This window comes from Lampetra planeri, chromosome 1 (assembly GCF_965212315.1).
Source record: "Lampetra planeri chromosome 1, kcLamPlan1.2.h2, whole genome shotgun sequence".
In the NCBI taxonomy this organism is placed as follows: Eukaryota; Metazoa; Chordata; class Hyperoartia; order Petromyzontiformes; family Petromyzontidae; genus Lampetra; species Lampetra planeri.
Window position 1 is genome coordinate 8,072,441 of NC_136107.1, and position 14,165 is coordinate 8,086,605.

General features: G+C 42.2%; 1 protein-coding gene across 3 annotated transcripts in view; it reads right to left on the bottom strand.

Annotated features, from left to right (window-relative positions):
- VWA8 (von Willebrand factor A domain containing 8) overlaps positions 1-14,165 on the bottom strand; it is a 63,340-nt gene that overhangs the window by 6,162 nt on the left and 43,013 nt on the right. For 2 of the 3 annotated variants that reach the window (XM_078619949.1, XM_078619989.1), the window contains 10 exons: positions 13,397-13,544; positions 12,761-12,842; positions 12,147-12,351; positions 11,365-11,473; positions 10,842-10,915; positions 9,925-10,007; positions 8,431-8,539; positions 7,385-7,510; positions 6,060-6,218; positions 1,525-1,623 (listed from right to left, as the gene is read on the bottom strand). In XM_078619949.1, coding sequence (XP_078476075.1) covers positions 1,525-1,623; positions 6,060-6,218; positions 7,385-7,510; positions 8,431-8,539; positions 9,925-10,007; positions 10,842-10,915; positions 11,365-11,473; positions 12,147-12,351; positions 12,761-12,842; positions 13,397-13,544 — 1,194 coding nt within the window. Of the gene's footprint in view, positions 1-1,524; positions 1,624-6,059; positions 6,219-7,384; positions 7,511-8,430; positions 8,540-9,924; positions 10,008-10,841; positions 10,916-11,364; positions 11,474-12,146; positions 12,352-12,760; positions 12,860-13,396; positions 13,545-14,165 lie in introns of those variants that run through there. The other variant, XM_078620035.1, reaches the window with a different exon arrangement.

The window sequence follows — 14,165 nt, forward strand, 5'->3', positions numbered from 1 at the left end:
ACCCTGTCCTTCCTTATTAAACTCAACATCCACCACAACATCATCATCTCTGTGACTACCATAGCTTGGTCCTCCCTCTTTCTTGTGCCCCGACACACGGCCCCATACAACAGCACCGGCCTCACCACCATCTTGTACACTTTTCCCTTTAACCAAACTGGGACCCCTCTTATCGCACACCACACCAGTCATCTCTCGCCATTTCAGCTCATCCAGCCCTTGTTCTTGTTCTCATCTCTCCTTCTAGTCATCCATCAGCACACACCATTGCATCAAGGTACTTAAACTCGTTCGTCTTCATTAACTGGTCACTTCCAATTTGCAATCATCCTTCTGCATTATTTCCACTGAAATTTGCCACCATATTCTCCGTCTTTGTCGGACTGATCCTCAAACCGTTCCCTCAATTGTTTTGCACCCAGATCTTCAAATCATCTTCCACTACCCCTCTGTTTTCACCGCATAGCACAATATCATCTGCAAACAGCATACACCACGGGGGCTGTCTCTGAATATCTCTCGTTAGTGTGTCCAGCACCAGGATGAGTAGGAAGAGGCTCAGAGCAGAACCTCACTTCACTCCTGCTCTGACTTGAAAGCTCTCCTGACACCCCGCCGCTGCTTCGCACATGCATTTTCCCTCCTTCATACATATCCTAGATCAGCCGGACATATACCTCAGGAATACCTCTTCTTCTCATATACCACCAGGTGAGCTCTCTAGCTACCCTGCTCTATGCTTTCTCTAGACCAATAAACACCATATGCAGGTCCCATTTCTTCTCTTTCAACTTCTCCATCACTACTCTCAGTGCAAAGATTGCAGCCGTCATTGACCTTCCCTGTCTGAATCCAAACCGACTCTCACCAATATCCACCAGCTTCCTCAGTCTCTTTTCTATAATCCTTTCGCAGAGTTTCATGGTGTGACTCATCAATGCTATTCCTCTGTAGTTCCCACACTATTATACATCGCCTTTCCCTTTCAAGATGGGAACCAATGGACTCTCTCTCTCTCCACGCATCTGGCCTTTTCTTCTCCATCCACATTTTCCCAAACAGCCCCATCAATATTTCAAACACTCCTTTCTCCCAATTAATTTAAACATATCAATGGGAATCTCATGTGGACCCACTGCCTTTTGATGTTTCATGCTGCCCAGAGCCTCCATCACCTCTTCTCTGGTTATAGTCTCTGCAACTACTTCAATTCTGTGATGCTCCTCAACCATTTCGCGTCTTGGGTTTTCCACATTCAGCAACTTCTCAAAGTCCACTTTATCTCATCCAAGATTGTTCGTTCTTCACTGTTCTTAACGAGATTCACATGGTTGATGTCCATGGTCTTTCTCTGATGACACACATTTACATTTATTTTTAATGTAATTTAGATTAATTGTACTGGCATGGGTACATTTGACAAACTTCTAAAGCTCTATTGTAGAAGGTTATAATGCTTGGAACATACTAATATGCTTGACATAAAAATGTAAATCATATTTTTGTAACATATATATGACGTACCTTCAGGACAGCCAGTCGCTGCTTGTTGTTTTTGGGAACCTTGTTGGTTGGTACCAACTCGATGTCAAAACCATCACCAGAATGGCCGACAATGTCATACTGAAAAAAAACATGAACAGTGAGAGAACACAGGACACTTATAAACATCACCGATTCTCCTGTTTTGATGGGTTTTCTCATTATTTACAGACTGTCAATTGGAATAACTCACTGCCTCTTTATACAAAATAAATATACCCATTATTTATAGTCTACTGATGTGGTTCATTTTATATTAGAAATAAATATTTCTTGTATTTCTCTTGCTAATAATGTCCATAAGCTTAGTGTTATCTTTCATCCAGAGCTATTTTTCACGCTTGCCAGATCTCTTACTTTTATTTATTTGTGTAATATTATACTCTTACGTTTTTTCGGTAAAGTCACGTAGGTAAAAAAATTAAATTAATAAAAGTAAAATAAAACAAAAAACTGAGTAATCATTGGAAAGATGTGATTAACCATGCAAAAAAGATGTAACTACACTTATTTGGACCATCTTATTTGACAGACAACTATTACAGGTTATTGATAGACAGCCAGTTTGTTGTTTTACCAGTTTTAGTTTTTACTTCCTTTTCTTTTTTCACACTTTTGTTATGTATGCCATGTGTTAGTTACAAACCGCACCTCTCCATAACAAAGGCTCAGTCCTTTGTTATGCAGTCTACTCTTGGTCTTAAGCCTCACCTTATGCAGTTTACTCTTGGTCTTAAGCCTCACCTTACCATATTAATAAAAAAGTGTGCCGTTCCTGGCCCTTCCCCCCATCAACCATTATATATACGGGGTAGTATTTATTGTATCTCTCATTTACTTGATACAGCTGTCGTGGCTGTGACGGTTCCACCTGAAGACGGAGGCTTGTGTTGCTTCCGAAACGTCGTGAATTTGTTTTTATTTGTTTTATTTTACTTTTATTAATTTAAATTTTTTACCTACGTGACTTTACCGAAAAAACCTAAGAGTATGAATCCTTGCAGTCACGAAAGCTTCAAATCTAGAATTGTGTAATATTACTGACATCTGCAATTTTCTCTCCCCATTTACTGCCGAGACCTTAATTCATGCATTTATAACTTATTACATACTCTTAGTTCTTTCGGTAAAATCACGTAGGTAAAAAATGAAATTAAAATTTATAAAAAATAAATCAATAAAAATCACATTTTATGTACTGTACTGAATCGGATCTTATGTTTGTTTAGAATTTTGGACATCTTTTTCTCCAAAATTCTAAACAAACATAAGATCCAAGTCCGATTCAGTACAGTACATAAAATCCGTGATCTAATTCCATCTGTGAAGGATGTCATTCCTGACTTACAATACCCTGGAGTCTATAAACTGAGTTGCAGCTGTGGTGACTGTTACATTGGGGAAACGAAACGTCATGTCTCTGATCGTGTCCGCGAGCACAAGTCAGATTTGAAACACAGCAAAATTGAGTCGTCCGCCGTTGCCGATCATTGCTACAACTCGGTGGGCTCTCATGAGATTGTTTTCTCCGAGACTAAGGTGCTCTGCAAGCCTTCTGGCTACCATCAAAGGTTTGTACACGAAGCCATTCAGATATACAAACACAGACATAATTTCAACCGTGATGATGGGTACAAACTTAGTAATCATTGGAAAGATGTTATCAACCATGCAAAAAAGATTTAATTACACATTTTTGGACCATCTTATCTGACAGGCACTATTTTACTTCACCGAGTGTTAACATCCCTAACGTTTAACAGTACTCTTTATTGTCAGCCAACACTGGTATAAATGTAATATCTTAAATACGGCGGGAGACGAGTTGACGGGGCAGCACTTGTTTATTAACACTAACACAACAGTAACAGATACAGCCGAGATACAGCCTACGCTACGCGTGCCTAACTCGGCTACGCTCTCAGGCCCTCCGGATACGTGCTTCCTAGGGGAGGCTATCTGACCCGTCCTAGCCAGGGTACGGGTCTCGACCCCTGGGTCACACAGCCCGGCCCTTACAAGGACGTCAGGCCGTGATCCCCAAGGTCTCGCCACTGAGCCGCACAGAGTCCCGGCCCTTACAAGGGCAGCGGGGCTAGGGGTCTCAGGGCCCTATCTCTTGCTCCGTCTTCCTTCTTCACTGGTTGACGCCGACTCCCCGGGCGCTGCTGCGCATCGCCTTACATAGCCCTCCGCGCCAGGGGGCGGGGCCTATGCGGACCGCGATGTGGACACCTGCCTGCGGACCGTGATGTAGCCACCCACTACGCGCTGTCTCACGATCCTCCCCCCCAGCACGTAGCATCTCTACATAAACATGGGCATTTCCGCTCCTTTTCTATTATGTACATCCACAGTTACTTGCGCAACACGTCCCTGACCACGAGTCCATTCATCCCACAGTGACTTGCACACAAACAGCATAACAAAGAGCGGCTTAATCGTATCTAATTCATTTACCCACCCAGCAGTATAACAAAAGCAGTAATTGACCACTTCACAACTCCTCCTCCCCCGCTGCCCTTCCTGGCTCCTCCCCCCTTAACCACTATATAAGGTACAGATATTTTGCTGTGACGGTTTCACCTGAAGACGGAAGCTTGTGTTGCCTCCGAAACGTCGTGATTTTTATTGTTTTTTTTTAATTAATTTTAATTTCACTTTTTTACCTACGTGACTTTACCGAAAGAACTAAGAGTATGAATCCTTGCAGTCACGAAAGCTTCAAATCTAGAAATAACTTATTACGTTGATCGCTGTAACTCTGTGCTCTATGGCCTCCATAAATCCAATACTCTGAAACTCCAGGTCTAGAATCATACAACCAAATGTATGACTCACGTGAAAGAAAAATCACATCTCAATTACGTCACCCCTTTATCGGTTCCCATTTCAATCAAGAATCAGCTACACGATTGCAGTCACCAATATATATAGTTAGCCCGTTAAAGTAAAGACATTTAACTTGGTAATGTAACTCAGAGAGTTGGAAAAAAACGCTGACAATGGTAGGTAGGATGGAAACATCAACAACCAGTTCAGGCTTTACCTGGTTAATAACGTGATTGCTCAATTTGTACCCATCTTCTCGGTTGAAGTTATGTCTGTGTTAAGAAATCTGGATGGCTTCATAAACAAATCTTTGATGGTAGCCCGAAGATTTGCAGAGTACCTTGGTCTCGGAAAAAACAATGTCGTGTGAGCCCACCGCGTTCAAGCAGTGATCAGCCATGGCAGAGGTATTGGTTCTGCTGTGTTTCAAATCTGCCTTGTGTTCGCGAACACGGTCCGAGACATGTCGTTTCGTTTCCCCAATGTAACTGCTGCCGCAGACACAACTTAGTTTGTAGAGACCAGGGTATTGCATGTCAGGAATCACATCTTTCCCAGATGGGATCAGGTCACGGATTTTGTGTACTGTGTTGAATCGAACCTGGATCTTGTGTTTGTTCAAGATTTTGGAAATATTTTTGGTAACCCCTGCTATGTATGGCAAGGGGATGGTTTTGATTGGGTCCTCAGATGGTTCTCTACCCATGATTTGGGATACAGCTTTGCGGATTGTGCGGTCCGAATATCCCTTCATCTTGAGGGCTTGGCGTACGTGCTCCAGTTCACTGGATAGGTGGTGCTGGTCGGAGATGCAATGGGCCCTATGGTGTAGTGTTTTGATGAGGGAATTCTTCTGGGCTGGATGGTGGTGGGAATCAGGCTTTAGATAGGAATCCGTGTGGGTGGCTTTCCTGTAGACAGAGTGTCCCAATGAGCCACCAGGTCTCTTCTCGATCAAAACATCCAGGAAAGGTAGCTTGCCATCATTTCCCACTTCCATGGTGAATTTGATAGATGGGTGTATGGAATTGATGTGGTTGAAAAATTGGTTCAGTGCTGATAGGCCATGTGACGAACGTGTCATCTACATATCTCTTCCACAAGGAGGGACGTAGGGTGGATGTCTGGATGGCATCTGTCTTAAATTTCTCCATGAAAACATTCGCTACCACTGGCGATAAAGGAGAACCCATTGGGGTACCCTCATTTTGTTTGTAAAATGTACCATTCCAGGTGAAGTAAGTGTTGGTAAGGCAGTTCCTCACCAAAGTTGGTACATCAGGATTCAGTCCCTGTTGGACCAAGTCTTCAATGATTGCAATGGTGTCAGGTACAGGTACCTTCGTGAACAGGGAGACTACATCGAAACTGACAAGCAAATCATCTGGAGACATTGATATGTCCTTGATTAGAGACACCAAGTAAGGTGAGTTAAGTACAGCTGAGGTGGTCTTGCCCGTCACTAACAATATTTATTAGGTTACTAAACATCACTAAAATGGGTTAGGTATTAATGACATGGAAATGTAGTTAAGGTTCAGTGTGTATAACTTAATAAATTATTAGCAGTATGTCACACATCTTCCACCAAGGAAAGGATCTCTCCCCCAATTACTCCAGCCTCGAAAGGTTTCCCTGTACCATGGGGCCAATTGTAAGGCCAATCTAACCAACACCCAACTCACCGAGACTTTCCCCTCATAGCCCTGCAAGGCCTCCATGATGAGGCAGGCTGCCTCCATGGCACGTTCCAGTCGCCCGTCGAGGCCATTGAAGCGATACATTGAGCCCGAGACGTCGAGCAGCACACGCAGGCGCTTTGGCTTGACCAGCGGTGAGCCCAGCTGTGGAGAAGTGCAACAACACACACAAAATCAAATGGAAACTAAATATGAATGTTATGAATTGCAAACAACAAATTTCAGCCTTTAAAGACAGATGTTCTGCGTTTTCTCTGGGGGTAAAAAAACTATCAATAATTAAAAATAAAGTGAAATTTATTCAAAAGATTTCCCTAACACCCAACTCACCGGTCCATTGACTTCCAAAACCATGAGTTGGTTAGTATGTGATTTTGTAAAAACAGTATATTATTTTTGGATATCAGGACGGACAGATAAGATGGCGACATACAAGTGGTGTTACACCGAAGCGAGCGGGATTTTAAAATTAATTTGATACGTTTTATTTTATTTAGTAGTTTTTGCTGTAAATGATATTTGGATCAGATGTAATGCTGCCCTCTATTTTTCTATGCCCCCCCCCCACTTCCACAATTCCAATTGTGATATTGGCATCATGCCATGAGACAAAGAATCCATTTAGAGAGTTTGCAAGGCAGTGTGCCCCGCAAGAGAACAGCTGCTTAAGGGATTTTTCACAGGACATACTTTCCCATACACGGTTATATATTTGCATGACAGTCAAATTTCAATTTTTTTCATTCTCTGAACTGGATTTAACCAAATCACAAGTAAAACACCAAATTTAACGTGAAATTTAATGACGTTATTTGTGTGCAGTCACCGGTGACTGGGCTGACCATCCACTCGCTACATTTCAGAACCCAGGATTAATAAAGGGTGGCTGTCCATACTCCAATCTAGACTCTCAGGGGTACTGCCTCATAGCTCTAACCTCTGAGCTATCCCCCCGCCACATCATTGCTGCCATGTTGCCAATAATCTTGGAATTAAGATTGTTGATTATTTTCGAATGTTATATCTATATATTTTGCCTATGACATCTGGTTAACCATTGTAGATTTGTGCAGATATCTTTATTTTCGGCATTTGATATACATGATACATGTTATTTATGTACAGATTACCTCCATTTGATTAAGGATATGCTATCAGTTTAATAGTTGTAAATTTCCTGATTTACAATACAAATGAAAAAAAATCGACTTTCCTAAAAAAAAAAATTCCGACCCACGAGCCAAAGCTGTTCAAGCCCAAAGCCTGAGTCCAACATAAACTTCGAAGCCTGAGGCCCGCCTCCTATTTACCTCAGGATCTTGGTCTCCACGGCGTCGGTACACGGCTCGTTCACCTGTAAGGCCGTCGATAAGCTTTGCATCGTCCAGCTCTCCCGTTGTCTGGTGACGCAGCCATTGCCGCTCCTTCCCTTTGGCCTGTAAAGTTTCCATCCATTTATGTCAGCGTTAAAACAAGTCAGAGATATGTTTCCCCCTGATATATCCTGCTATGGTACTTATTTTTCAACTCTAAAGGGATGAAGGATTACGTTTACTCCAATTATGAACTGAACTTGCAACCTTCTGATTGCGAGCTGTATTTCTAACCACTGATCCATCGAGTTGAATTATCATAAGCATAATTTAATCATCATTATCATAATATATGACTGCTCTGTTTTAAATTAACTGCTAAATTAGTTTATCTACATGTCTTGTTGGGCATGGGGTCATTTGACCAGAAGTCACCATATGGGGGAGGGGGGGGGAGCAGGAATGATGCAGATATCACTCAGCACTCATGTTAACCATACCTGTCAACCCCTTATCAGTGCCTACCTTATTACAGACCAATTCAGACCTTATTGGTCACTCCATGTCCTTATAAATCTCAAAGTTCATTCTACAAAGTCCAATAACAAGGGAGAAACACAAAGAGACAAAGTGTAGCTTGTACACATGATCTGTACCGAAAGTATTTTACTTCCCGGATCAAATTTGTCGGCTGCTATGGGGAACGCTACTCTTCAGAGTGAAAAAATAAGCTATCCCACGACTTGTTTTATTTGGCCGTATGATTGTATTGAAACGGCTATACGCCATATGGACCTGAAAACTCAATTGCCCTGTACAAGAATATGGGTAAACCGTATGGGTTGACAGGTATGTGTTAACTGTAGGCTGAAATTGAACTTGGTTCATCATAACTTGGTGTATCGTGCAGTAATACTAATCACTGTGCTACCATGCCACTGCACCACCCCCACTCGCCTATAGCAACTCAAAGTGATTTATCACCATTTTCATTGTTATTGTTATCTCAAACATCTGCATCAGGGTCAACCGAACTGGGATACCTCAAGGCTGTCGAGGATGATGCGTAGGGCTTGCACCTGGCTCCGCACAGCCCCCAGAAACCGCTCGTACATGGCGGCATCATATTCACTCATTCCAATCTCCCGTAACCTACAAGCATTTTACACACAAATCCATACACTGCAGTCATGAAATGAATATTATGGAATTCAAAACCTCCTATGTGTCGGCAGAGGTTATGCAGTGATGAAGAGAACTTTGATAGACAATTACAACTAATAAAAACAAAATCTCTGATAATAACCATATATTACCATCTAGCAACCGACAAGTAGACGACTTGCTCGGACTGTAGCCCGACAAAAATCCACTCGCATTCAGCAACAGCGTCAACACATCCCACTCAGCCTCACACACCATGCACAGTCCACTGAATGGTGTGTGCTAAGACCCAATGCACGCTTTCGCGAGAGGTACAAATAGAATCTATCAGGTGACTCCAGATGCCATCAAATGGATTTTCAGACTTAATGTAGAAGTACAACCCAGTTTGTTGCTTTTGAAATACCATTTGAAAGAAAAGGGGAGGTTGGCCAAGGTATGCAAAGATAAGTTGCATGGGTATCACTAAACACATTCCTGCAGAGGGAGCTGGTAGGAACGTTGGGTTGCTCGGTCAATGGCCAGGGTCAACGGCGGCGTGGTGTATTCCGCAAATATGGCCGACTGTGAGGGCGGGCACAAGCCGGCGTGAGTAGGTTAAACGTTGAGTTTATTAAGGGCACCACGGGGTGACCAGCCCCTCCCCACACAGGTTGTACTCTACTTAAGATGGAGATGCGTTACGACGACCCCATCGTAAGTCAAAAATATCGTAAGTCGAAGATGGCCTAGCCTACCCAGGAGTCTTAAAGAATGGTGATAATTTAGCAAAAGAGCAATTTACAGTACTGTACTGTATAAACTATATACTGTATGTATTTATCAATTACAATACTGTATTGCACAGTAAAATGTTGAGTAAAAAACAAGGTAAATTCTTAGCCTGCCTACATGAACTGCAATTTAATAGAAAGTTTTTTTCAGGAAACAATCCTATCTGCTATAAAAACGTTTAACATGCATTGAACGTATCGTATCGTGGTAACCTTAAAATGAAATCGCTAAAGCTACGTATCATACATGTATTGAACGTATCGTCACGTATCATATTGTACTGTAGTCACCAAGATTCTGTCCGTCGTCTGCATACTTGAATGATTTCAGGTTGTTGATGGCTACATTAACTTAGTTGTTGGAAGAGGAGGATGGCGATGATAAAGTACAGTATCGTACCTCGTACGCTGCTGCGTTTGCCTGCCGCGCGAAATGTAAAATATTTTACAATTTTGTCATATCGCTATCGCCATCGTAAGATCGAAATATCGTAAGTCGGACCATCGTAACTCGGGGACTACCTGTATTAGTCATCTCAGATATGTTGACAACACATTCAGTCTTACAACTAATGGAAATGAGCGACAGGATGTTGGTACCTCTCCTTGAAGACTTTCTCCGCCAACGCGCGCGCTGCCCGTTTCACCTCCTCAGGGACAGCGTCCTTCTCTGCCTGGGACACCTGGCAAGCAGAGGCGCGAGTGAAAAGTCACTCCACTTTCAAGGACCGTAATCTTTCTCAGGATAGCGGTTAAATGCAAGGATTCCGAGTGCACTTTTCATCTAACTGTACATTACAAATACACAAGGCAATACATTAATGATAAGGGCCTAATCATGTGGACCACTGCAAGCTAAAGAGTAGTAATCTTGATTTGAGGCTTTCGTGACTGCAGGAATTCATACTCTCTGGTTCTTTTGGTAAAGTCACGTATATAGAAAATAAAAATAATAGATCACGACGTTTCGATCGCAACAACAAGCGATCGTCTTCAGGTGAAAGAAACAGACTGCTGTGGACTGCTTGTTGTTGTGATCGAAATGTCGTGATCTATTATTTTTATTTTATCATTTTTATTTTCTACCTACGTGACTTTACCGAAAGAACCAGAGAGTACTAAACAGTAGTATATAGCAATGTAATTGTGTAACAGTATTTTTTCTAACCACAATACACAATGATATGAAAGGCAGTCCAAAAAAGTATGAAAATACCTTACTTCTCAAAAGTACAGGTCATACGAAACTATACTTTTACAGTTCTTCAATATGGGCCCTGTTCATAGCAATCACTGATTGTTGTGTTTTATTTTTTAAACCTGAATGCACTGTGCAATTGCTTTGGTGACCTCACACTTTTGTCTGTTGCATGTACAAGTTGTTCCAGGTCACAAAACCAAATGCCCTGAATGTGAAGAACACAATTTCTTGGCAAAAAAAGCAAATTCTACTTACGTAGATGCTCCATATATGTCTTGTCTAATTCAAGTAACAGAAACAATAATCTTATAGGTACCTGGTGTACAGTGTGGCCAGCATCCAACCTGTAGGGGCCTCCTTTTCCACCCAAGCCTGCAGTGTCTCTGCCACCTGCCCACACAAGGAATCCGCTTGCTTGTATTCATCATGCAACAATGTAACCTTGAGCAATCGCCAGTATTGTACAATTCATTTCCAAAGATGCGGATAACAACCGCACAGGTGGAAAATAAATAAAATATCTGGTGTGTGACTGCTGCTACGAACACAAAACCACAAACGACATAACTTTTTTTCCCCCCGAAGATAAATTGGAAGGCAGTGGGTGTATGGACAATTCACCAACACTCTTGACAAAACAATGAAATGGTTAAATCACTTAGAACTGAATCTCTAATTTTCGCTCTTCATTGAACATGTGATATAATCAGTACATTTCTGAAGAATGATATGCAGCATAATATGGTATCTAATTAATTAACGTACATATTATACATTTTACGTGTAGAACGATGATTATTCTATGCGAGAGCAGTGTTAATGGCTGCAGGCTTATTCACCTGTTCCCCCAGCCCACGTGTTACCACCAACATGGGGATCATTGCTGGGGTCGGTACGGCCATGCTTGGGGGCAGAGACATCTTCTCCACTGTCTCTCTGCACGGTTACCTATGCACACAGCCAAACATCAACAGGGTTACCACTTATTAATGTCACATTGCAATGATATAGGGACTTTTATTTTAGCTTATTCACAAACATATTTGAACAAAGTTTACGCATGGCATAGGAAAGGCGGCATGACCCTGGGACTCATGTACAATACAGTACAGGTGATCTCCGACTTACGACGACTTGACTTGCGACCCCTCCACTTTTACGACCTTTCTTATAGTAAGACCCCACAGCAACGACCAAAACTCGTATCTACGACCGCCTAAAGACTGCTACCGATGCTGAGTCGATTTGTGACGAGTCTGCGTATTTCATGCGAGTATACAGTCTAAATAAGAACACCCCCATTGACCACTATGCCCCAATAGTTACCTCCATGTAGAGATGTAAATTTATCAACAACACTGCTTCTGAGTTTGCTAACCCCAATATGTATCCTTGAGCTACGTTGGTATAATTTTCTGCTTATGGGATGGTTGATTCAGCATTCTAAACTTTACTCACAAGTGTTATGGAGCTTAAAACCACAGTGGCTATTTAAATGTTGGGCTCACACGAGCCCATCGGTTACACCACCAGTTAAAAACATGTGTTCATAAAAATGTGGTGAGACTATTGGGGTATACTTTATATAAAATACATTTTTACTCAGGTCATTTGCTCTTACCTGCAAGGGAGAGCCCTCTCCTCGGCCAATCATATTTCTCCACTCAAGCAAAGAGCGTTCCAAACTAGCCAATCCAATCTCCCAGAGGCGAACACGTCCCCCTGTATCTACAGTAACCAGACGTTCATTTCCAGCCACTGCAAATAGGAAGCCGGCATCTGAAACTCGAGATAGCCATGACGTGTAGGGCGAAATGAAGTCAGAACTGCATACGCACATACACACATAACATTTTTCAGTATGTCCATCGCTCTGTTACAGAATTTACTTGAGTAAGTTTCATTCCATATGGGTAAGTGTGTACTCATGATGAGTGAAAAAAATCCCAGGACCCATTGTATTGCAATTGTACACCTAAACAATACAATTTGGATTCAGCAATGCTGCTATAAATATTAAAAACCGGAACTACCAGTTTTCTAGGCAAAAGGCTTCGTTCTGCCAAAAGTGGACATATAAAAAAAATAAATGCTTTATGCAACAATGGCATTGCGATTTTAAACATTATTTGTGTAAACCAGTCATTCTTTGGACAATTGTTTTTATATGAAGTCCCCAATAGACTACACCACTCCAGAGATACACCAACACATCTACACTAGTTCAGGGATTACCTTGGCACGGGGATGTATTTCACCTTCTTGGAGCTGAGGTCTGTTATTTCCAAATATCCAGCACAACTCGGATGTTTTGTCTCTGTACAACAAGATAGACTGCAAATGAGACAATATTGATTCATAAACCCTTTGGTAAGGAAATGTGTAGGTTTCTAGCAACTGAAAGAATACATACACCCACGCTAATAGAGCAGGGAAAATGCATTGGTTTAACCCAGCAGCGGCCAAAGCATATCACAATTTTCATCATGGCTCATGACAAATAAAAATCCACTGGGAATTCTTACATTAAAAATGAATAACTTATACCAATAGATGGCAATATTACAGTGTATCATACTCTACACTGGTAATAGTTGGTCACATAGCTTCTGGTGGATTGGGGAGCTCGCTGAAATCCACTAAAATGGATCATAGTGTTTGCTGTATTGGACACCACTGGTTTAACAAACGTCTCCATTTCAGTTTTAGTATGGAAAAACTGTAAGCGTTGGTCTACGAACCTTAAAATTTGTGTAGCTGTTTGAGCGTCGTTATTTGCTTTTACTTAAAAAGTGTTAAATGCAACTCACTACCAACACGTTCACATCCAGAGTCTGAAGTGGTGCATCCTCTATGAGGAACCATGCATACCTGGTGCATAGAGTTTGCTTGTAGGGACGAGGTCAGCTGGTAGGGCCCGCACAATCTGATTGGTCGCTGGTAAAAAGCAGCAGCTGCTATGAGGGAGGGCAGACGAAATTTCTTCCTCCCGACTCCACGCGTGAACCTCAATGGGGGACTGTCCAACAGAGGGAAGTAAAAAAAAAGGTTTTAACTTTCGGTTTTCATCAGTTTCCACAAATGCATTAAGCAAATTTCAGCAAATTAGCATATATATGCAAGGAAAAAAAACTTTCATAAAATATTAGTGACGTGGCAATTTTTCACAAAATAAAATCTTCTCTAATAAATGATAAGTACATAAGAATTACTGAAGAATTATCACGTCCTACCAAAACATGATTAAGATGGTTCGTCTTATTTAGTTATCTGCCAAATGGCAGATCTTTGGCTCAAACTCCCTCCATCCTGGAACTCCCTTCATCCAGGAAGAAGGGAAACGGATGGTTAGTGCATTTGTAGTGGTGATACGCGCTGGCAGTAGGGATCGTGTGGCAGCGCGTGGTGATTGGCTGTGTATTGGTGACGCGCGCTGACAGTGAGGGATCGTGTGGCAGCGCGGGGTGATTGGTCAACTAGAGTGGGTGCTCACATCGCGGTCCGCATAGGCTCCGTCCCCTCGGGAGCGGAGGACTATAAAAGGCGATGCGCGCGGGCGCTCGGGGAGTTGGTGACCAGTGAAGACGGAAGACGGAGGAGGAAGAGATAGGGCCCTGAGACCCCTAGTCCCGCTGTCCTT